The sequence below is a fragment of the Cygnus olor genome, chromosome 3 (assembly GCF_009769625.2).
Source record: "Cygnus olor isolate bCygOlo1 chromosome 3, bCygOlo1.pri.v2, whole genome shotgun sequence".
Classification (NCBI taxonomy): domain Eukaryota; kingdom Metazoa; phylum Chordata; class Aves; order Anseriformes; family Anatidae; genus Cygnus; species Cygnus olor.
This window is the reverse complement of record NC_049171.1, coordinates 62,247,450-62,272,482: the sequence shown is the minus strand read 5'-3', so window position 1 is coordinate 62,272,482 and position 25,033 is coordinate 62,247,450. Positions and strand designations below refer to the sequence as shown.

General features: G+C 38.6%; 1 protein-coding gene across 11 annotated transcripts in view; it reads right to left on the bottom strand.

The window, feature by feature from the left end:
* ARFGEF3 (ARFGEF family member 3) overlaps window positions 1–25,033 on the bottom strand; it is a 93,141-nt gene that overhangs the window by 43,239 nt on the left and 24,869 nt on the right. For 3 of the 11 annotated variants that reach the window (XM_040551960.1, XM_040551961.1, XM_040551966.1), the window contains exons 5-11: window positions 12,906–12,974; window positions 10,282–10,413; window positions 9,241–9,363; window positions 7,619–7,661; window positions 6,528–6,606; window positions 3,080–3,184; window positions 435–759 (exon numbers count right to left, since the gene is read on the bottom strand). In XM_040551960.1, the coding sequence (XP_040407894.1) occupies window positions 435–759; window positions 3,080–3,184; window positions 6,528–6,606; window positions 7,619–7,661; window positions 9,241–9,363; window positions 10,282–10,413; window positions 12,906–12,974 (876 nt within the window). The remainder of the gene's footprint in view (window positions 1–434; window positions 760–3,079; window positions 3,185–6,527; window positions 6,607–7,618; window positions 7,662–9,240; window positions 9,364–10,281; window positions 10,414–12,905; window positions 12,975–25,033) is intronic. The other 8 variants (XM_040551965.1, XM_040551967.1, XM_040551970.1 and 5 more) reach the window with 3 other exon arrangements.

The following is a 25,033-nucleotide window of genomic DNA, read 5'->3' as shown; positions in this document are numbered from 1 at the left end:
ACCTGACACATAATCAAAGCATGTGCTCAACTTAAGGTCCAGAATACTATACTGTGAGGATGAGTGTCTCCTTCTAGAGGGAGCAGAGAGTGGGGAAAGATGCCAAAGAAGTTGAGAACAGGATCACTACACTATCTCATCCAAAAGAGCAGTCATGACTCAGTGATAAAGACCTCCTCCATGCAGTACCACAGCATGAACACTGACAGAGTTACCATAGCAGCTTGCATTATGGAGACAAATATAGCTATTATGATTTGTAAAACTAAAAATATTTGTCAGAGTGGCTTTGACGTAAGAGCCGTGCTCAGAAAGGGCAATTTCAACATCCCTAATGCTAAAGTATGGAATGGACAGGTATGCACATCTCAGCAACATTTACCATTTAAAAATTTTGCTTTATTTGCCTGGATTTGCACCTGCGATTATCCTACCTCTTTCATGATTTTGATGGCTTCTACTCGGTGCTGAGGTGGTGGGTAAAGCAGTATGCGGTGATACAGAGACTGCAGCACGGGCTTCATGGATTCCACCGACCCCACCAGCCGAACCAGTTCGGCTGCAATATAGTAGATGGTCCGTGCAACAGGCCCGCTAAGGGCAGGTGCTGTGGATGAACAACCTGAACCCCGGCCGTGATCAGAGACCCCTGAGGAAGGCGAATCTGCCTCAAGACAGATGCTGCTGTGGGCAGAGGTGATGGTTTTGTCGTGGATCAGGTTTCCCAGGATTACTACTAAGGCTGGACACAGCTGCTTCCTGAGAAAAAGAGAAAAAGCAGCAGATGGTAACTGTAAAAAAAACTCACAGGAACAGACTGAAAATAACCCACAGTTAAATGAGATACACACTCTTGTTTTAATGATCAGTCAACAGCAGTGGTTAGACTGAATAACAAACTGTGCCAGGCTCTTTTAATCTCCCAAGCATCAGCATACTAGTATGTATGGAAATACTTTTGGGTGCTTTATAAACACGATACCGATTTTGCAAGGTCATAACTGCACCATGCTGTCCTTCACAGGATAGCATACCTGCCTCTTTAATTGGCTGCAACCTACTTCAAGGTAGGAACGCTAGATTTCTGCTGCCAAGTGTATTTTCTTCTGTCCAATTGGGAACTGAAAAAAAAAAAACCTGACCAAATGAAACACAATCTCTGTTAACTAGAAGGCTTTACATTCCATAACTGACCTGAACATGCAAGTATTTTAGTAAGCACCCTTAGTTGTGAGCCTCTGTTTTGATGGCCTTTGGGAACATAATGAAAGCCCTCTACAGAAACTCAAAGCATGCACTGTAACTCCTCACATGCCACTAACCACACCACCCTTCCTTAAATTGTCTTTCTGCAGGAGCACTCAAGTGATTCCGCACCAGCAGATCACTTCTCCTCACCAACACGGTGGAACCAGAGCCAAAATCAACTCAGCACTTTGCTCAACTAGCTGTTATTTCAGCTTTGCCCTCATGCACTCGCCATTTTACTTTAATGCCATAATTTAAAAATCCAAGTGCTGTATGAAAATGCAATCCCAAACCCAATTTTCCCCCACATGCCTCAGAGGTTGTTCAGCTGGCACCTACAGCAAGCACTCGATGACAAGTAATGCTTCACCATAAAGAGAGACACATCTTTATAGGTACGTACATCTTATTTCCCAAGATTTTCATGCTGCCCAGAACTTTCATTGCTTCTCTTAAAGTGCTTGCTAAAACAGCTTAGCCTCCTGAAGTCACAGTAAGAAAACCAGTTTTTAATCAGACATCAGATATCCCATGTCTTATGGAATATCTGCTTAATCCATTTCTTTAAAATGTACCCAATTAGGTACATTTCGAAATATATTAATACACTCCTTAAGAAAGGTGCCTGTCTCAGAGCAGGCATAAGAAGAGATTGCTTAAAAAAGTCCTGACCCTCATGGCTTGTCCTCATGATAAGTATGTACAAATACAAATACCTGTAGATTTGTAGTGTAAACCGTAGTGTAAAATAACAAATTTAAAACAAAACAGGAAGTGTTTTTGGGATGGCCCCACAAACAGTCACATAAGCATAAACAAATGTTGGGTGAAATTCATGAGCAGAATCTTCTGAAATGGGCTTGCCATGGAAGAGAGAATGCTGCTGTTACATTGGAGCTCCCAGAGGCTTCAGGACAGGGTCCCCATGCAACGTTGCCAAGTGTTATCAGCCTGGAAGACCTCCCAGACCTGCAGCCACTACGAATCAGGTTATCTGATTTTTTTCTGGGACAGCAGGGCAAGCTGTAAGTGCTCCTATACATTACATCTTTAAAATTGGGCCAGAGCCCAATTCAGTTTCAAAATAACAGGGTAGAAGTGCAAGAAACACATTTGCCATTAGCAGTCCCATACACCTTTTTTTAACACAGTCACCTTCAAGATCAGAGGATGGACATGGACTTGATATGGGCTTTACATTCTGGCTTTATTGTTATGACTTAATTATCTATAAGCTATAAAAAAGCACTGTGCAAACAAAAAGACAAGGATAATTTCAGGCACCCTGAGGTGATGGCACCAAACTATCTACAGGTAGAAGTAAACATTAAAGACATCAAGTCTTTCTGGTGAAGCATACTAAAGAGGATTTCTTGATAAAGTGGAAGTACCATAAAGACCATTTTACCTGAGCCCTTATACAATACAGGTCACTAGTATTTTTGTTCTCCAGCACACCATCTGCTTACCTTCCTTTATCATCACACTGGACCAGGATCTCTATAGCACCTCATCCTACTAAGCAGGATAATTGTGCATTTAATGCCACATGACTCCCAAACTATTGCAGAAAGTGTATGAGATCTTCTGTTCTGTGTGAATATGTTAGATTTCATGACAGTGACAGTTCACTACAGGATTTAATGTGCTAGCTGACCTTGAGGTCCTACGAAATCTTGTATGAGGCACAGAATGAACTGATAGTAGGTCAACAGAGAGCTCTGCTCACATTTGGTGATTTATTACAGGTTTGTTTGCATGGATGGTGTTGGGGAAAGGCCCTTTTATACTTATAAACTGAGTATTTGTATTACTCTTCAGATCTACTCACCATATGAGATCAGTGAATCCTTTGTGCTGGTGCATGCTTGGAGAAGAGCTATTTAACATGGAGAGGATGCACTCCAAATAAAGAAGCTGAAGTTGTCGATTGTCACTGGCAAAGAGAAAATATGACATTCATGTCACATTGAAACAAAGATTATTTAATTTAAAGTAACTACGTTAGTTCACTTGAAAATTATACCACAACTTATAGCAGTGATTTATTTTGCTTTTTCCTATGGACTTAGAATGGTGTGATCACCTTTATCACCCTGTTTATTTTGTACTGATCATGTGCAGCAATCTATTACTTTTTGTACATAATGTAAAGAAAATAGATTTAAATCATCAAATTTCAGAGTGAATAACAAGAAATCTACGTGACAGAAGATGAGAAAAATCACAATAATTTTTCAAATTCAATCTGAAAACTTGAGGTAGAAGGAACCCTTAAACAGAGGAAAAGGAGACAACCAGAAGATGTTGGAATATTAAACAGCTTCTTCAGGTAATTTGAAAGGCGTTTAGGCTGCTCTCTTCTGGTTATTTTTTTCTGTTTTCTTGATGACAACCAATAATAGTCACAAGTCAATGTCCATAGACAGAAAGTTATATGACCACATGGCCACCTTTCAGGGCCTTGTCAGTTACTCTGTATAAATTAAACACAAAGTGAGCCTCAAGAGGAAGAGTGTGAAAGATCCTGTGGTCATTTGGAATCAATGTGCTTGCAATGTGCAATGTACTTGTACCTATTCTCAGAATTAGCTGCAGGATTCAGGAGACAAACAAAGCTGAGGTCTGCCATATGAAGGTAGCTTCCCATGCCAATTGCATTCACATTCTGATTTCCATTTCTAAAAAGAAATGCTTCTCTCCATGCTTTTTTGGTCCAAGATGAGAGCTGGAGAAACGTATTTTATGATGTACGACAGTAGGTAAAGAAAGCTGTAAAGAATGGATTTATCTTAAATGAAATTAAGGAACGAGAAACGTCTGCTTTCTGTCACTGTCTGCCTCAACGCCTTCTGTTCACCTCGATGAATTTTCATCCAAGTAGAACAGCGTACATTTCACATTCCATATCAAAAATAATGAATCCTGAAGTTGAAGATAGATTTCTAACTCTGTGCTATGAAGGGCTTAAAACTGCTGGCTGGTATCTTTTCTTGAGGTGATAGCCTTTTCTTCACAACAGTCCATACCTATCAGCACAGATGCACGCATTTCAGTTACAATTGCCTTCTTTCCTGACAGCTTTTTTTACAATATGTCTTAATGCATATTATTAACATCTTTCAATTGATACTTGCATGAGCATGCACAGGGCATCCTACATTCCTGATTACTACCAAAATATCGTGGTAAGAAATTAATTTTGTACTCCTGCACAACTCACTGTAGCTAATAGGTTTACATCACTGCTGCCACAAATTCCAGAGTCACCAGAATCACCAGTGGTCCTGTGACAAATTTCAGCTCCCTGAACAATTTCTCATCACTCATACTGTGTCACCCACAAAATAAAATTTTAATAAGCTTGAAATTTAGAAGAGAAAATTAAAATAATCTTCAGACTAAGAAACTAGAACAGGCTGGATGGTGTACCAAAACCTCACTTCACTGACCTGGAGGTTAGAAAGGAGTATTAGCTGCTGCCAGCAAGGTCTTTTGAAGGAGGTACCAAAATTGGCCTTGAAAGAAATAAAGACTTTTCATTCATGAAGTTAGTTCTTTAACAAACCTCATTAAATGTATTTCCCTCAGATTTGGTCAGAATCCTTCACTGTACTTTACTCATAGAGATGCTAACAGTCTAGATACAAGCATGAAGTAAATCATGGATGAGTGAGTTTTTGTAAGTCCTATAAATTTCTTATTGTGCTTTAACAACAACATGTCTAAATCAGTTCTAATTTAGTACAGTTTTACGAGGGGGGGGATTGCAGGTAACTTTTTAAAAGACTTCTGGTGATTTTGACATATCCTGTCAGTTAGTTTAGTTTTGTTATTGCACATACAGTAATTCAAAGTTATCATCATTTGGTGGACAATACTTACCAGATGATAGATTTTTACAGCTTCACATATGGGCAAAATTACAGTTTGATACAAAGAATGAATCTTTCAGCTGTTTTTGCCGTTATTTTTAGCTACACGCTTTTGAAGGTTTCATTTTATTGCCCTGTAACTATGCACACAACTTAAAAAAAAAAGTTCCTTTGGAAGATTCAGAAACATGCTTTCGCTTTCCCAAATGCTGATACCAATTAAATAGTGCTAAGTGAGGCACTTGTCCCTTTCAAATCATGCTGTAATTAGATATGCTTATGGGAGAAATGTCCAGAGAAAAATAACACACAAACATGTTTGTACAGAGTTCAGCTCAAGTAGTTCCTAAGCCAAAATTCTCCTGAAAAAGGTAAAAAATAAAATAAGAAATAAAAGGATGCATCAGCATATGCTTATTCTTTATTTTTCTCCTTTCCCTGAGTTCCTCACAGGCTGCTTTCAGAGACACACAGAGCCTGGTGGTCTAACCAAGGAGACAGCGTGGTGCTAAATGTAAAATAGTTTCAGATCACTTTTTTCACTAGCATTCAGATAATATTCTTTGCAACTGGCAGCAGCAGCAAGTTAGTTTTATTTTACTGACATAGAAACAATGCTGTCAAGTATGAACTTGTTTTTCCCCTTAAATTTGCAAAAAAAAAAATCTAGTTTGCTATATTTACATTCTTTAAATAGTTTTTGTATGGTTGCATTGCTTTTGGTTGTTTTTCTCTCTCCTATATCACTTAATGCTTTCTTTTTTGGCTCATTTCTTAACAGACGTTTAGTCAAGCAATGCTAGAATGCCACAGGAAGTAATTCTTAATGCATCAGTAAGTATTTACCAACAAGAGACTCTACTATTTTAATGCCATGTAACATCCTATTCCTGCATATAATAATCACGTTTTAAAAGTTAGGCTCATGCATTTTTAGGTAGAGTGTATGAAATTTCTAAATGTAAGGAATGCTTTTGGTAATGCAAATTATTTCAATCTGATAAATGCTGCCTTTCCAAGAAGGACATATTAATTCATTCTGCATATTAATAACTGCTATTATGTTTTTCCATGTCTCTTTTAATTGTTCTCTCTACAATGATTGTTTTCATGACACCCAGCTAGCCAGAAAAGAAGACTTCTCCTTTGACAAGCATTTCACTACTGTATGGAAGTTACTTAGAGAGTAGATTTACTGGAGGCTCTTTAAAGCACAAAGAAAGCAAATTAGTATCTCATCTCAAGTGAGGATTAAATTAATGCATGATGAACAATACTTCTTCTAACAAACACTTCATTTAATCACAGTTTTGCTCCGTAATCCCAGAACTACAACAGGATAATCACATGTATCAGTGAAACTCTCCAAGTAACAAATTCAAATTATAAACTGAAAGAACTCACTTTACGACAGCCTGGAGCTTCTCACAGAGCACAGTGAGGACAGATACAACATCATCACAAAGAGACTCAGCTGAAGTACCTCCAAAAAGGACAAAGATCAGAGGCATTACATATGTGTAGCTGGACTGCAACCTCAATTCAATGCATGGACTTTCAAAGTTGGTTGGAGCTTCTAAATAATGAGCAGGGCTGTCAAAATTTAGACGAGATACAGCAGGAAAAGTCCTAGATTGGAAAATGATCTCTGTACAATGAGAAACCAGTAGTCTTAAATCCAGAGAGAGCATTGATTGCTTACATGCATTTACAGACGGTTAGCTGAAATCCAATTACGATAATAAAATAAGAAATAATAATAAAAAATAAATAAAAATAATATATAAATAATAATAAAGGACTTGCTCCAGTACTTCTGTGTGGCAGCTAAAAATATCTGCATCTCTCCACGCAGTTTGTCTCTGCTACACAGAGGATAGTTGTGCACTTCCAAGATTTTAGCCTCCATCCACACAAGTTCTCCCGCAGAAATCCCTCAGAAAAGATGAAAAGCAGGGAATATTTTAAACAATCAAGGAAAATGGTGGATGTTAAGCCAGAATAGGAGTAAAAGAAAAAATTCTGTTATAAAATAATTGTTTGGCAAGTGTGAACACACCTTTGCTAGTGATGCGCTTTCAGAAGCTGCCATTACAAAAACCCTACCTCTGGCCTGAAATACAGTAACACAGTCATTTCCAGATTCTACACCCTACTCTAAGAATCTGCTTCAATTTAGGAATCCACTTAATAAATCTTTCTCCAGAGCACTGAAACACCTTAATTATGGAAGTTAGTGCCTTGAAGCAATCATTTATTACTATATTGATTACAATGATGTTAACACAGTTCAAGTGAAGACACAGCTGAAGTATCAGGAGGTAACATGGCTGTCTCAGTTCTTATCCCAGGTAACACAGACAACGTGAAGCTATGGAGAAGGTAAGAAATCCTTAAGAAGAAATTCTGTGGTATCAACAGCAGTGTTCTGATGAAAGTAAAGAGAGGATTAAAAAACCTGAATTGGAAGGAATCACTAAAAAAGTGGTAGATACCTTGACTCTTGAATTTCTGCAGGACATCATTGTTTTCAATTGTCTGTTGAGGAAAGACGAATGTCATATAATCAGTGCATGTAATAGAAAAAGCACTGTAAAAACAGTGCTTTCTTAACAAACCCATGCCCTCTACCTGTTTTTTTAAGTGAAGCTTTTGCATAATGTTTTCAAAAGTACCTAAAGATCTGTTTAAAAATTTAGATTTAAGAAACTCACATCTCATTTAGCTAAACCAGGATCTCTAAGTCCTTAAGGGATTTATTAGGAGTACACAGCAGTAAGTAGGCATTTAGGTACCATTGAAAACAACTGAGAGGCAAGTACAGTCTAGATTTCACACAGTACTTAGAAATCAAAGTAATTTAAGTATTGGAGTGTTTATCACACCTTCATCACTGACATTACAGTGCCAACACGATTAATGGCAATCCGGAAATAGAAACAACCTCTTACATCATTTGCTTCAGCTGTGGTACAGGACTCCTCTTATCAATGCACAAAAGGTTCAAGCCAAATTCTTCTCTCAAACATCAACAACAAACTGCAATGGACTAAATGCAGCTATCACATACTTTCAGTTACTCTGCAGTTAAGAACAAAACTAACAAAATTCAATTTTCAAATCCAAACTGAAAATTTCAAAACTACAGTTTTCTTTTTTTTCTACAAGTTTTGTCTAGTAAAATGAGCCTACTTAGCATAGAGAAAGGATAAGTTTAAGTAAATCTGTGAATTCCATTCTGCAGGTGCTCATTAGGATAAAAACAGTCTAGTCTAGCAATGTAAAATAGAAGTGGTCACCTTTAGCCAAAACAGGTGTAAGGAAAATAATCTGTACAAATACAGTCCTTAAAGTTTCCTAATAAACATAAACAATAAAACCCTGTGTGGTGCCAGGAGTTGGACTCAATGATCCTTATGGGTCTCTTCCAACTCGGGATATTCTATGATTCTATGAAACAGAAATTGGCCTTTACAAACAGAACCTTTTTGATTATACACAAAGAAGCATGAACAAATGTAAGAAGCCGATGCCATTTCATGTGCTCAGAACATTTACAGTTTTGCTGATGATGTACAGGGATTTCATTCAAACAGCTCTCATGGATTTTAATAATCCAATAAATAGAACTTTTTGGTAACAACCATGCGGACAAAGTATTCCTTTGAATTATCTTCAATAAAAAAGAATAACAATAAAAACTCCATTACCCTTTCAACAGTTGAGAATTGGTTTGAACTATGTAGATATTTGTCATACGAAATATTCTGGCAAAAAGGATTTCAACAAACCTCAGGAAAACAAGCAAACAAAATTAAAAAATGGGACGGAAAAAGGTCAAGGTAGTCTGACATCAGAACAAAGCCTCTTTTGTTTAATGGAAGGAGAACAAAGATCAGCCAAGCAGGGCTGACAATGCGAGAGTTGCATTTCTGATAGACTGCTCTGATGCAGGCGCCGAGTCAGAGCCCAGAAAAGCTTTCAAACGGGCTTAGTTGTGGAAGTTTCAAATAAAATCCATAAGGCACAATAAGCCAGTACAGTACACTGCATTCCGAGAAACAAAAATGTACGCAGTCATGGAGATGGAACCATTTGTTCATGCCAGAAGGCTCACCATATTTTCTTGCTTTTGTCGTAACTGTAAAGTCAAGTCACTCAACATTTGGCTGAGGGTTGCCCGCACAGCGGTGTTTATGCTCCGCTGGTGACAGCTAGATACATATGTCTCAATGCAAACCTGATGAGGAAACAAGACAGCAATACATAGATATGAACTGTAACTTACCAGTAACACACTTTTTAAGAAGATACCAAGGCCTCTTGCATGCAGATAGTCAGCCTTCCCTATTATTCCATATTATTCCATATTACTCTTTATTAGCACACAAAAACTTTTCAGCCATATGGATAACTGAGTAAAAAGCATTGAGAAGCAGCATGCAGTTCATCAGTTAGGAAGTCTCACAGCTGCAGGAATGGTAAGGCAGAATTGGCAAAATCTCCTTCTGTCAAACCCAAGTGAGTTTGGCACTTGCACTGTACTGTAAACAATTCTTTAAATAATTATTTAAATGCTAGTTTGATTATTCGTTTCTAGATACTTATTTGTAACTACCACTCTGCAAGCCTGTATCTATAACATAAATACCCTCCAATTCTTAAAAGTTGTGGCTATTGTCATATACCTACTTGTCACATTTTTCTATAATTAATTAGTAAACACTGCAGCATATATGTACACACATATGTGTGCAGTATTATTTACTAAAGCATGTGTATTTACATCTGAAAGCCTTTGAAGGGCTTTCCTACTACCTGGACCAAATGTTTTCAGTTATCTCCTGAACTCCAGTGGTCAAAAAGTCCTAAAGCCCGTTAACCCCATAGAGCCCTTTGCAGAGGCCAAACCACGCAGTGCTGCTGACCTGCTGGCAACAGTGGCACGATTATTCTCTGGAGCTCTAACTCTTTGTCAAGAGTTCTTGAATTAATTGATGAAATACCATTCTCAACGATAGGCTGACTTTCTGGAAAGAGCGTGGTTGGTATCTTCTTCTTCCCTCCCCTTCCCATGCCTGCTGATGAGCAACAGTACTGTTCAACTGAGCTCTGATCTTACAGAAGGCCTCTGTTCTAAAACGGCTGGGCAAGGTACCTTTTGAAAAGCCATTGATGAAGAAGCACCAGTAAAAATTCGAGAGCTCAGGGCCCCAAGGAGGTATGCAATGGACATTTTGATCATTTCATGCATTCGGGGACTTCCAGCTCTATGGCATGCAAAGCACAACTACGAGCAAAACACAAAGGGGTTAGCTAATGAAACAACAGAGTCAAACAAAGCAAACTTACAAATGGTAGATGGGAGCAACAAATACACACATAAAACCAAACAACAGTCAGAACACGACTAAACTTTCTTGCAGGGGTCCAGGCAAGCATGAGAAGTTGCACACAGCAAGATCTAGTCCATTTTCAGTACTATTAATACTTCAGCCACATAACATAGTACTCTTCTTGTTGCTTCATTAATTTGAGACTGATAGTATTCAGTAAGATTTGAGGTGCCGATATTTTATATACATGAATTGAGACTTGCTTTTCACAGGGAGTCCCCAGAGGGAGTTCAGTTCCACGTGCAGGCAGCACCTTTGTAATTCTGCAGTGGCTCCCACTTTGCTACAGAGGGCAGGCGAGGAGAAGTAAGGGACTTGGAAAGAAATGCCAAACAGCAGGGGCACTGGAGCATAGAGCTCCTTTCTGCCACCTTTCCATTAGGGCGAGCCGGAACAATAAATACTGAGGTTAAGCAAATGCTGAACTCTGAAATCATTTTCTGTTTCCTACTGCTTACACCTTGCAGAATTCAGATAGAAAGCAGTATTGAGTCCAACTGTTAAAGCCTTTGTCTTACCTAAAACCTGACTGGGAGGAACCCAAGGAAGCATATATGTGCTTGGTGGGATTTGCTAATTAGAAAGAGCTAGGCATTCACCGAGACAGTATTTTCCCAAGGAGTGTGGGGAAAACAGCTGTACCTCCAAACACACTGAATAAAAACATATGTGACTGCATTACAGTTTATTCTAATTCCCTGAAGGAAATAAAAGTTCTGTTTGTTTCAGTGGCAGATCTCATCAGCCCCCATCAGGGATCCTGCTCATTTTAAAAGAAAAAAGAAACTACCATTGCGCTAACTTATACCACTATAGTAGCAAGGGTTTTTAAGAGCCTGGCTAGCCTTCTGGGAAGTGAAGTGCAACTACCAACAACAGCAGGGTTTAATTCCAATCTATGGAAAAATATTTTCAGGATACTTTAAACGAATAGCAAGCCTATTGTTATTCAAATTTACAGAGAGAACAGAAAATATGATTTTTGATACAGCTTATAGCACATAGAGCATGACTAATGGATCATTTTTCCCTAAACTCAGTCACTACTCTTAAAGGCCGAAATCTGAAGGGGTTAGAGCCATTAAATGTTTTTCCCAGCATGTATTTTGTCTAACCTAGAGCTCTTTACCTACAACAGAGATGTGTTAAGCTGAATTCATCAGTTTTTGCTCTGCATGTTAGAAAGTTTGCTGAGAAAAACTGCAGGAGGGGAAACTATCTGTATTTTTTTGGTGTGGTGCATTAATGAAAAGAGGATTTAGTAAAACTTAAGAAGTTGTAGCTGGTTCTACATACCAGTTCAGCTCAGTTCATCCAGTTGCACAATAGAATTTTATTTTCCTTTTTAAAGTAAAAAATCTCCCCCCCCAAAAAAAAAAAAAAAGAGGAGGAACACATCTCTAAGTGTTTACATGTTTACATACATTAATTCCACCTGGAGTTTCCGAAGAAGTATTTTAAAGAATAAGGGGTCCCTAGCCATAGTCAAGGATGAAATATGGCAATGCTAGGGACTGATAAGCTTTTTTTAAAAAAAGAACAGTTAACACATATGTTGGGAGTAAAGAAATGGTACATGAAGACCACAAGGACACGCATATAACCCTTACACTGCTCCATGGGCATTAGCTCTCCCCTACACCACATTAACAATATAATTTTAGAACACATTCTGCATATACGTGTGCTGTGCAGGAGGATTAAGTGTTCTTGTGCATTTTCTCTAACCTGAATAAACAGCCCGGTGGCTTGCTAAACACTGTACTAAAAATATATTATGCAGAAATGCTCACTTAATAGATCTGCGCGTTTGTTTTTCTACAACCAAAGCTACCTTATAACTTAATTCAGACTAAAAACTAATGGAAAAAAAAAAGGAGAAGAATGATTAGTACCACCAGGACACCACCATGTATCTAGAGCAGTAATGAATTCTTTACCTGGAAGCACTAGGAAAAAGACAAACACAAGGCTAACAAAGCACATTGAAGCATTTGTGCTGACAAAGCACTTTATAGCCTATGCACCTCTCTTGATGAAGATTCAGTAGTTTTAGAGTTGCACCAGCACAGTGCTGTTATAGAGAACTCAAGAAATTTTTTTTCTGTTGCAAAATGCAAATCAAAATAAATATGAGGAATACTGAACATGCAGTGCTGTAGTATACAACTGTCAGTCAGTTTCCAAAAGTGTGCCTTCTCATGCAAGCCCATCAGCTATGTCCATTTTGCAGCTATTTCTTCATACTAGACATAAGGTAATATCGGTCCTTAAGATGGCAATTATGATTTGGACTACTTCAGTTTCAAGATACACATGGAAGACACACAATAGCTAGTGGGGAAACACTAAGTGACACCAACACTGGTATGACAGAGGCACTTACCTCAGCAATCTTCAACACTGAGCTCCCATTCAGCTCAAATGTGGAGGTATATGTTATACAGAGCAGGACCTTGAATCAAAAGAGAGAGAAGAGGGAAAGAAAATTTAAATTTCATTTGCAATTGCCTCCTTTCCTCACCTGTGTGCTTTTAGCCACAATTCCTTCCATTCTCACAGCAGATATCAGAAACTTTTAGCATCACATGTTACTGGAATAAATGAGTTGGCACAATCAAGGTGCTTAGTTTTTTCTTTCTGAAAAGCTGCAACTGTTGGCCCCAGAGGTGTAACCCAATGGATCATTTCTCACTGTCTCCTACATCTGACCAATGAAGGTAAGACAGTTCTGTGATCATCTCTGGCCTTGAATGCCAGAGTTGATTGCCAGAATCTGTTTATATTTTATCCACAAGCTTTGCATGATTTATAACCAGCCCTTCCATTTATTTCTATTAGTATGACAAACGAGAGAGGAAAAATGCATAAAATACAAATTATCACCCAGGTGACACAGATAAACATGTATTCTGTGAAAATGGCCATTAATTACTGCTTGACATGGAAAGGATTTCCAAGCCTAGGATATTTCCAGTAAATGGATCATAGTCACCTGATAATGAGCAGCTAAAACACAATTCATAAGCCCCAATTTATGAGGGAAAGCTTGTCCTGTCTTGAACTCAGCAGGAGGAGTAAGAACTACAAGCCCTGCACCTTCCCTTGAAGAGGAGTGGAAATGTGGTGTGATCTACCAGGGGGCAGCGTGGTGGGTGAGTGGGGCAATGTGGTGACAGGTGCTGTGGTGTGATGCCTTCAGAGTCTGGTGATGTCCTGACAGTCTGATCTACTGTCCTCTCTCCTTCCATGTCTAAAATTCTCTCAGTGTCGGAATTTATGGTTTGCTTGAAAAAGCTGAACCATCCAGAATTTCTTAGGATAAGTGTACCAGGAAAATATCAATCACACTAACAGTAATATATTGGTCCCTAGAACTTCCTTAGTCCCTAAGTACTACTGTTCTCTGCTTCAAAGGAAACTCAGGGCATCAGATAAGTTAGCATTGCTGACTCTTAATCATTTCTCTCATTTATTACATGCTTCTCAGTGGAACTAGGTTTTTGTTTTATGGTTCAATTCCTTGACAGCTATACGTGACATCCTGGGGTAATCTCCTTAGCATAGCATGCAAAACAAATAACTTTGCCACAGCACGTCTGATCAGATCTTACAAATTACACAAACAAAAAAAAGAACCAAAGGGACAAATTTGGGAAGATTATTGCCCCTGAGCATCATTTTTCTGACCTTTCATCGTATTGCACAGTTTCCACATTACGATGGAACAGTAGAAAACTGTAAAGTAACAACTTGAAATAGCAGACTAGATTCACCTCTCATTTCTAAGCTATAACATCTCTCTAGGAAGTAATGATCTCTACAATCGTCTCAGAGCCTTCAGAAAGAACAACAGAAAAAGCAGACAAATCCTTACTGTAGTACTGCTTAAGCAAGCCGCAGCCCCTGAACCCCCATCATTCCCACTTCATCTGTTTGGGAGAATTCTCCTCTGTGCAGTTATTTTGTACATAGAGGAGAAAATCCACTACTGGTAAACATGTATTTAGTAACTTCAGGGGAATTTGAACTCTGTACACGAGAAGTTTTGCTCTTACAGACAGGGACAAAAGAACCTGCCCATGGATGAGTACATCATTTTTCTGCAGAAGGACATAAATAACCTCCTTTGCATTTTGACAGTCAGTATGAAAAGATTCTATGCACTGAAATGCACTGCATCTTTAAATATTTTTTATTTTTTATTTTTTTCAGCAGAGCTGTATTTCACTTCAGGTTGTCACACTGTCATGATTTTTTTGTTGTTTGCTTCGTTTTAATCAAGAAAATACCTATTAGGAGTTTGATCCTATTCTTATGGAAGATGGAACTACTATAAGAAGGGTTCCAAGAAAACCATATGTAATGGCAATTCTATATTGTCTATATATGCCATCTTGCCCTGATTCTCACCCAGTCCTTCACAAACAGAAGCTATTAATTTGGACAAACACTAGAGGTAATGAGAACGCAAAAAGACATGCTATTCTTCTGAAGTACAATAGTCCTGGGGCTATAATCTCATTTTTAGATATTTAGCTTTTAGCTTTAGAGCAAAACAAAGTTTCTGAGCCAAGTTTTTTCACAGTTCTCAAACCACAGAAACTTACGAAGTTATCAGTCAGACTTTTTGCATACTCTTGGCTTACTGCACTTGTTACCATCTTCCCTTACAAATCATTTCTAAGATCTGGAGGATGGTCTTTTCACCATGCGTAAGACTGCTCTCAGCTATGATTTTCATCAGGACTGCCGCAGGGCTCATTTATAGTCTTGGCAATGTTCCAGACACTTAACTCATGCGTCTTCCCATTTCTGTGGAACAGAACAGGAAGACAAGCAGTCTTCTCTTCAAGATCACTGGATGAAAGATGGGATTAAACAAACAAACAACCCCAAGTCATTCAGTTCCACTAAGGACACTAATTCTCCAGACAGTAAATCCCTGTGGTGGGTTAACGTGGGCTAGCCGCCAGGTGCCCCCCACATGGCTCTTCCCCTCCAGATGGAGGGAAAACACGATGAAAAACTCATGGGTCAGGATAAGGACAGGGAGATTGCTCGCTGGTTATTGTCACTGACAGAACAGACTCAACTTGGTAAAGATTAATTTCATTTATTGCCAATTAATAACAAAGTAGGATAGTGAGAAATAGAAACAAAACTCTAAACACCTTCCCTTCCACCGTCATCTTCTTCCCAGGCTCAACTTCACTCTCAACTATTCTATTTCCCCCCCTCATCAAGGGGGCAGGGGAAGGGGGAGTGGGGGCTGCGGTCACTCCCTGATGCTTTGTCTCCACCGCCCCACTCTGCCCCTGCTCCACGTGGGGTATCTCCCACAGCATGCCGTCCTTCCTGAACTGATCCTGCAGTCCTTCCACGGGCAGCAGCTCCGGCCCGGGGCCTGCTCCTGCGGGGGCTCTCCATGGGCCGCAGCCTCCTCCAGGCCACATCCACCTGCTCCACCGGGGGCTCCTCCACGGGGGGGCTGCAGCGTGGAGATCTGCTCCATGTGGGACCCATGGGCTGCAGGGGGACAGCCTGCTCCACCAGGGGCCTCTCCACAGGCCGCAGGGGAACTGCTGCTGCCTGCCTGGAGCACCTCCTGCCCTCCTGCTGCACTGACCTTGGGGTCTGCAGGCTTGTTTCTCTCACATTTTCTCACTCCTCTCTCTCACAGCTGGAACTGGCCCTATCCAACATGGGGGCAGCATCTAGTCTCTTCACGCAGAGGCCACCCTGCATCACCCCACTACCAAAACCACATAAACCCAATGCAATCCCATCGGCTGCTTAACTACTCAGGATACTACCTCAAGCAGTCTGCATTTAAAAAAAAAAATAAAAAAAACAGAGAAACTTTCTTGTGCAATGGCATTTTGTTTTCACAATCACTAGTAGTAGAAAGGAAGTGATTTGTAGTTTTTTTCCCTTAGCACCTTCAGTACAAAACAAAATTGAAAATCAGTGCTGTTACATTTTAGAGTCCATACCTCTTTTCTTTTTTTTTTTTTTTGGAAGGAACTCCGATAACTGTAGAGATAATTTCAAAGTCACACAACCTCCAGGATGTTTTAATTGGCTTGTATTATCTTGCAAGTGCCCAGATGAGATCAGATTTCTATAAAAGGCTTATCCATAATGAAAGCATTCATTTTAATTACTGTTGAAGCTTTGCCTGTCATGGAACAAGAAATACAGTTCCAACTCCCTGCAGTTTTCACAATAGGTAAGAATGGAAATAAAAAATTGTTTCTGATCATATACTAAAGTCATTGGACATAAAAACAACCGTACAGTATTTGAACTGCAGTGGAATTAAACTTACATTACAATGTCTATCCCATACTTTAAAAGGACTTTTAAAGAGGGAACATTTTTAGGTTATAAGAGGGCTAAGTGGTGCCAGTCATGTTCCCTAGGTGCTTAGTACCTATTTGTAGTAAAAGGCAATTCTCATATTGAAGAGCTTACTGTGGAGTAACATGAAATCAACAAGGTCTGAAAGAAAGCAAGCAGTGTCCCCCAACATGGAGAACAATAGAAAAGGTATAAAACTTGAAAGCAACTATAATCTACCATCACCTGAGGATGCTTCAGTGACTCACTGCATTTAAGTGCCCAAGTCCAGCATCAATACACCACTGTCATCCTTCTTCTGTTCCAGCATTCAAAGTTCAATTAGCAAAATCCTCTAAACATCTGTTTTCCTCCTAGCTGGGAGGAATGCAGCCACTTTAGTCCTGAGAATGCTGCATTTTGCAGCCACCTCTAATCCCTTTATAGCATTCATAAAAGAACCATTTCCTGACTTATTTTACTTGCAGTCTAGTAAGCTTGCATGCAATGTACACTTGAGTGATTTTCAAAACCCTCTCCCTGCTGCCCCCGAAAGAGGGAAAACACAGAAGACAAGGCAGGAGTAGTCTTCTTCTCATTTAATAATTCAACATTTAAGGCAGTCATTCAGTATTTCTGCAAAATAGTTTAAGCAAGAGGTGTCCTCATATTTGGCAGAATAATTAGTAATCTGGTCATGTCCATCTCTTTTGCCCTTGTTTTCCTAAAAGGCCAAAGAATGTAAAAGCATTAATGAACTTATGTACATTGTGTCATCATGTATCCCCACACACAACACAGCAATATTTTAATTATGCGGAGAAAGGAGACAGCATCTCCCATGAATCAGTCAACCCATAAAAGGTCTTGCTATCACCAGCAAATGGTGCTCAGCATTATGAATGCACCAGGGCTTCAAACAAAAGGATTGTATCTGGTATAGAAGAACCTCACAAATTATTAGTGGTGACATTCTGAATGCTCCCAGAAGACCATGCCCATTAGTTCACTAGACTAAAACAGAACTACTGCTGAGCACTATTTATGGTGGTATGAAACCAAGTGAAACTTCTGCTTATGTAGTACAGTTGTAAGAGGGAAAGAAGTGATTTAAAGCAATTGCTTAATAGATAGTTAACAGGTTTTCTTAACAGCTCTGACTGTGACTTTTATCTTTAGATTTATAACACTTAAGAGCAAAGAAGATTAAAAAAAAAAGCTGACTAGCACTGCTACAAATTGCAGATTACAACTTATTTAGGTATACTGCACTACTTTATAAACTAGAAGATAGTTAAACTGAGCAAAACAAAACTGAAAAAGAAGAAATACAACTGAAAAATTAAAAATGACAAAGCTTTAAAAGTTTAAAAATCATGGAAGTTCTAATGCTCATTCGCTCATTAAGAATGAGATTTTAAAGGGAGATTCAAGTAGATCAATCATGAAATAAGTGCTTTTTGGTCTGCTCATGGTGTTAGGAACCTCCCTTAGATAGGAATGGGTAGTATTATGTAAGAGAGAAAAAAACAGAAAAGGGGAGAGGGGAAAGTGTGGAAGGGAGAGAAAGACTATCACCATGAAAAAAGCAATTAAGAAGGAAAGTAGCAAAACCCAAAAGAAATAAAATTATAGAAAGGAAATATTAAGGGGGGCATCTTAAAAAAACAAACAAACAAAAAAAACCCACAAAACCACACACTAACCCTCAAAGCACTGATCTACTCAATGACTATAAAAAAATAAACATTTTTAAGGCAATCATTTTACATACAGATAAGTGTAAGATTACTGTATGTAAAATTACTTTACTGTATGTAAGATTACTGTATGTAAAATGCACATTTTTAAAAACTGCTTCTGTGCTATGCTGGTAAATTATGTTGGTATAAAAAAGACAACTGTATAATTGAACACAAATTGTAAGAGAGGGAAAAGGCTAAGAAAGGAAGGAAATAAGTGACCACCAACTAACACATACTGCATACATTCATGGCAGTAATTTTGCAATTTTTTTCTTCACGCATGGTGAAGCTTTTCTTTCTGTATCAAGTTAGTTCATTCAACCACTTGGCAAATTACACCGATTGCCCTAAATGTTTCCGGGGAAAAAAAAAAAAAAAGAAATATATTAAAGCCCCTGCCTCTCAGCTGCAATCCCTTCCCTTTGAACTTAGTTCCCAAGTAAAAATGAAGTCACATGCATCCACTACCAAAATGACTAGAAATGAAGTGAACATACTGGTCTAAGTAAACCCCAAGCTGTGAAGGAAACAAGAATTAGTGCATTCCTTGACTAGAAGATTTTACCACTGAGTAAATCTTTTTGGACAGGGAAGTGGGATGAGAACTTCTTTACTCTCAGCTCCATGTACATCAAGGGAACCTTCTGTATGGCAACATACTTTAGGGCAGCTCAGATAAGCTTACTGTTTTCAAGTCGCTAGATTTTTTGACAAGATGGCCTGCAGACGACCTAAGAAGTGGTGTTCCACAGGTTGTCCAGCCTGCCAGAGCACTTCACCCTGTCCAAGACCACCTCCTGACCTGCATCCAGGAAAGATAATAAAAACCCAGATAAGCTGTTTTTGTGGTTGCAACATCAGCCACTACCACCCGAAGTCCCTGTACGAGCGAAGAGCCATAGGGAAGATGACCCAGAGCTGGCTGGCAGTGTCACAACAGCTTACTGGGACACGAGTTCCTTCTGCAGCTGCCCTCAGCACCAGGCATGCTGTGGTGGCAGCAGCCCTCATCCAGGAGCCTCAATTCCACGGTAGGCTCATGAGCAGAGGGAGTCTGAACTGGGTGCATGTGGTCTGTGGCGCATTTACAGTATGTGGACAACTGCAAGTCAAAGCTACAGCAAGCGACCCTTCCATGGCCCTGTTATGTGGCCAGCTTGTACTGTAACCTTCAGTAAGCAGCAAAGTCTGGCTGCGGGGCAAAGATTAAATGTCAATATATGAAAGTTAAAGGGTTTCTATATTGGGCTTTGTCATCAGACAATGCCTGTGTGGTTTACCTCCGTAACAGGTAAGTGATCTCCAAGTTCTTTATATACAGACATAAACAAAGACTAAAAGTCTGTAAGAACTTGTACTTCCCCTCCACACTGGACAGGTGTTAAATGACACTTTCCAGAACTAGAGACCTGCCTATTTTCCACGTGGCACAGGAAAATCTGCAGGTATGACTCAGCGATTCATTGCTTGCATATGCTTCACTGCACGGAACAGCTCTGTGATAAAACTGCTGAAGTTCCTTTATTTCTCTTTTTTTGAGACAGTTTTTCTTCAAAATCAGCACTTTCGCAACAAAGAATGCCAGTCAGAAGCACTCCAGAATAACAAAAAAACTCATATGAACAGCAAAATCTATGCAGTATTAACTCTGCTTCTGAGCATGTATACTGTAATATAGCATTTGATCCGTGTATAACAGGATTGTTTAAAATTTATTTATTTTAATTTTTTTTGTCCCTCACAGACCAGTCATTTGTCAGGTAACTTGGGAAAAAACATATTGCTGAGCTGACCTGCAGTAAAGAACCCTTCTGTCTTACCCATGCTAGAGACTGAAGGAGGAATCACCACAGAAGGCCAAAGACAGAAATCCTGCCCTGTTACACTTTCCTTCTTTTGTACCTGTTATGGAGAAAACTCGGGTATTTAATTCAAGACTGTGGATTCTGCTATGATGACCAGGCACCTAAAAACCAGGGGAGTTCTTTATGATTTTATAGGCGTATCACAATCTTAATTATAAGTACAAGGCATTTACCACAGCCCTAATTAATTCAGGAAAGGACGAGCTTATCTTGAAACACACAAGGTAGGTCACTCAATCCACTGGAATTAACCTGGTTATGTAAAATTAAGCAAAAGAATAAAGTGAATTAAGAAGGGAACCAGGAAAAAAAAAGGCAAACCCAAGAGAGTCTGGGTTTGTAACTGGTCTACATTACAATTAACATAATGAAAAGGCTGAACAGGGGAGACACTAAAAATCCTAGCTTTGCTAGGTAGGACTGATCTTAAATTAGAATCTTATTTGTGTGACATTATCCAAGTTTTTACAGACTTCCCTCTTTGACAATGCAGATTGCTAATATACCTCTGAATTAGGGACTGGACAAAAATCAGTTACTGCCTATTGCTCATATCAGGCAGCATTGCTACAAGAACTGATGAACACATTCAAGTGAAACTTTCATCTACAAATTTTCAGCACGTTCTTTACTATTTTTTCTTATTAGTATGCATTAATGAAATGCATAAAGCCAGTTCTGCATTAAAGCATGCAAATAAAATTAAATGTTGCTTTTTTTTTTCCTGTTTTTGAAACAGGTCCTTCTCTGCTCATAAAGACTACAATACAATTTTTGTTGCAAGTGATGTTGAAAAAATGTTTGCAATAATGCAGTGCATAGATACTGAGAAGAAAAAGTGAACAGTTACTAAAAAATTCTATGTTAAAACATGTTGATTAACACCAAGTATAAGTAATTGGGCTGCTGATTCCTATTCAGATAATGACACTCTCCAAGCCCCTCTCTTCCACCTCCATTTAGAAGTCACAGCTTTACTGCTGCACCAGTAAATAACGGGCAGTGGAATCACACTTTTTACTCCTACATAAAACCATTATATATGCCATGTCCCAAAGAGGCAGTACAGAGAATATAGTTTATATATATATATATATATGCATTTTTAAATCCAAGTTGTTTCAGTCCAATTTCATTTTCCATTTGATTTTACAGGTCAAGCAGAACAGTTGCAAATAATATTCTATTAAGCATATTCAGGTTGCATGTGGAAAGATATTTCATAAACATTAACCTTAAAACAATGGGAAGATGTGCATATTTGTGAAAGTTCATTATGTCGATCAGCTCATTTACCAGTATCCAAGAAAAAGGTGTGAAATATAATCAGAGAGGCTGGGATTTTACAGTTGTGTTCTTTCAACATTTCAGATCAGTTTAGACCTACTTTTCAAATACATACTATAATTTGTTCTCTGTCAGAGGGCCACAACAAGAAAATAAAAACAATAATCAAACAGCCCCCCCACCTTCTAGCAAACCCTCCAAGTCTCGGAAAAAAATAAAAAGAAAAAAGAAAATTAAGGCTTCTTGGTTCAACAGCAATAAAGTTCCTGCCAACTTTTCTGAAAAAGTTAACAGTAAGTTTTGCTTGGTTGCTTGAACACAACCCAGCTTACTCCAATATTTGCATTAGATCAGGACGTTCTCCCTGAACCTATAATGACATGGTTGTGAAGAATGTAAAACAGGTCAGCTATGATTGTTAAAAAAAAAAAAAGTGCAAACAAAAATCTTCCCCAAACTTTTGGCTATTCTCAGTGTGTCTTAAACAGGGGTCTTCTTAAGTCCCAACTAATTTGACTGTAATTGCAGCCCATCCAATAAAGATAAGTTATTGGTGGATTAAAAAAAAATAAAGATGAGGAGTTAGCTCTTTTTACTCAGATAATCACCCATCATCTTTTAGAACATTATGGTAGTAATCTTTGAAAGAACAATTACAAATACTCAACCTAAAAAAAGCATTTCAGAGGCAGAGTTATTTGTTCCATTCTGCCTGTCCTTATAGAAGCTAATTTTTATCACAGAACTCTAATTTAAATTTCATTTCTGAACATAGCCAAAAACAAGAACTGAAATCACAGAAAGAGCTGTCTAGTGTTATGACTGGAGAGTTCCCAAATGCTGTATTAATGAATCAGTTAAGAAGAAGCAAAAAGATTGCCGTAACACATCAGATTTAGCAAGGATTATTAAACCTCATTCAAAGCTTAAAAAGAGTTTTGGCTGACTCTTCACTGAAAGCCTACAGAATCAAACCAGAGAAGTTAACGCTCATCAGTGTACAGTACACCTAATCCACTAACAAATGAAAGTTGGAGTCACTGGGAATAAACTAACCTTTTCTACATGAAATTGCTGTTCACCGTAACAGGTAAATATAGGGATTAGAAGAGTCTTCTCTCAAGCCACTTTGGAAGAACAGATTCTGGTTCCAAAAATCCACAAGTCTGTTTCAAAAAACATCACAAGCACAGTAGCCAGAAATAAATTAATCTTCTCAGAATTGTAAAAGCTCAATCACGCCTTTCTTTTTTTAAAAGTGCTTGTTTGCTGTCAATGCCCACCACATTACAGTGTATCCAGCTTATCTGGAGAGCTTATTTCTGGGTGATGACTCGTCTACTAATTAGCAATTATTCATTAAATGTTTTTTCCCCTCTTTTTGTTACTTCAGAAAAAAGCTATCACGGACGGATAAATAGATAGAAGGAGGTGTTGCCTTGTTAAGAAGGTTGTCAAATTATAAATGAAAGTCACTATAACTTTAGTAGAAAGAGGAAAAAAGCCATTGTGGCTTTGGATTCTTTCCACCCTAGCCTCTTTCTTCACACTGGGTTCGCCTGCTTTGGCACCAGAGTTATGTACAAAGCTAAACTTCAGTTCTTCCAGCTGAAAAATTACCAAAAGTCAAAGGGAAAATATAAAGACTCAAGTATGCTTTAATTTCTTTTCCACTGCTGATCTGGCCACATCTGATAGTGCTTTTGTCAACACCGTATATGTTCTTGCAAACAAAGGTCTAATTACATGAAGGAGAATTACTTCAGCCATTTTAAATTCTGAAGCCAGAATTAAAAAAAAAAACAAAAAAAAAACAAAAACAAACAAACAAAAAAAAACCATCTAAACGAGAAAGAAATCAGGATCCACACCCCACAACCAAACCTAAACCCATGATATTTACCTTCAGTCAAGAACTTGCCCAGTACCCCTTTCTGCTGCAGACTATCTGTTTGCTTGTTTGTTTAGAGCCAAGGTCAACAAAATGTCCCTAATCCGCAACACGTAATACATCCTGGCATTTCTTGCAGTTATAATGCAGTCCCGTGTCACACAACAAAATTCTTCCTAACTCTTAATTCTTCAACTTCTCTCCTGTAACGCAGATGCAGGATCCTGATTGAGTTTGGTCAACTTTTCTGGGCCATATTGTTGGTCTAAGGTAAACCTGAGTTACTCCCCCCAGCCCTTATTTTTTTTCTATAAACCTATAAGTGTATATAAATAGAGCAGTAAGTCACTTTGGTGCATCACTGATAAAACACGGAATTTGATTAGTGATCAATATATCTCTCCCTTCCCAACTAACATGAATAATGTAATGTAAATATGCAAGTAAAAATATTCAGATTATTCCATTTTAAACTGCAATCAACCTATTGATGGATTTCAGGAAAATCAACAACAAGGTACTGTAGGATTGTGTTATTTTCCATTCCCTTCACACAGCCAGCTGAGCATATTAGAAGCACAAATTGGCACTACGTATATGAGAAGACTTTTCAGTGTGATAGTGAAGTATCATGGCAACAGCAAGGTGAATGCTAAGGCAGCCTTCTGTCAGATCCATTGCTCCCTCTGGTCACACTTTCTGGATTCCTTGATTTCTCAGCACCCTTTTAATGTGATTTAAAGCACTTAAATAACCCCTGTTTACTTCACAGTGTGAAAATACTTATAAATCTCTGTCAAAATGTATTAGAGATACTGAGAATACACAGCATAATCATTGAGATACTCTAAAGACATACTAGGCTCAGCAGTTAAATAGCAGTCAAGGCTTATACACCACAGATGGCTTTTGTTAGCATGTGGGAAATCCAATGCAGTTCGTATGTCTGTGTTTGTTGTAGGTGCAAACACTCATGCCAAGGAGAAATTGTAGCCTTTTCCCCTTCCTCATAAAAAAGACCACCGCCTCCTTTTGGGCACAAAACTATTGTTCATGTAAGGATTACCCAGTGCTTAGTAATATTAAGAGTGTCCTGCAGAAAAATAAGCAAGGACTTCAGAGTATCACTTCTACTCTGGAAATTTTCCCCACATAATCAGTCTGAATGAAACATATAAGGGAAAGGTGCAGTTCACAACTGGTATTTAGAAGAATTGATGATACTGCCAACAAACTCTAACCTGGAGTTTAATTTAATATTTGCTTATTACAGTAAGTAAAATTCCACTTTTAAACACTTTATAGAAAGGATAAAGGTACATCACCTATCATAGAGAGAGAGGCATTGTAAGAGATGAAGGCTTTGAGTTTATCTTGACAGCTG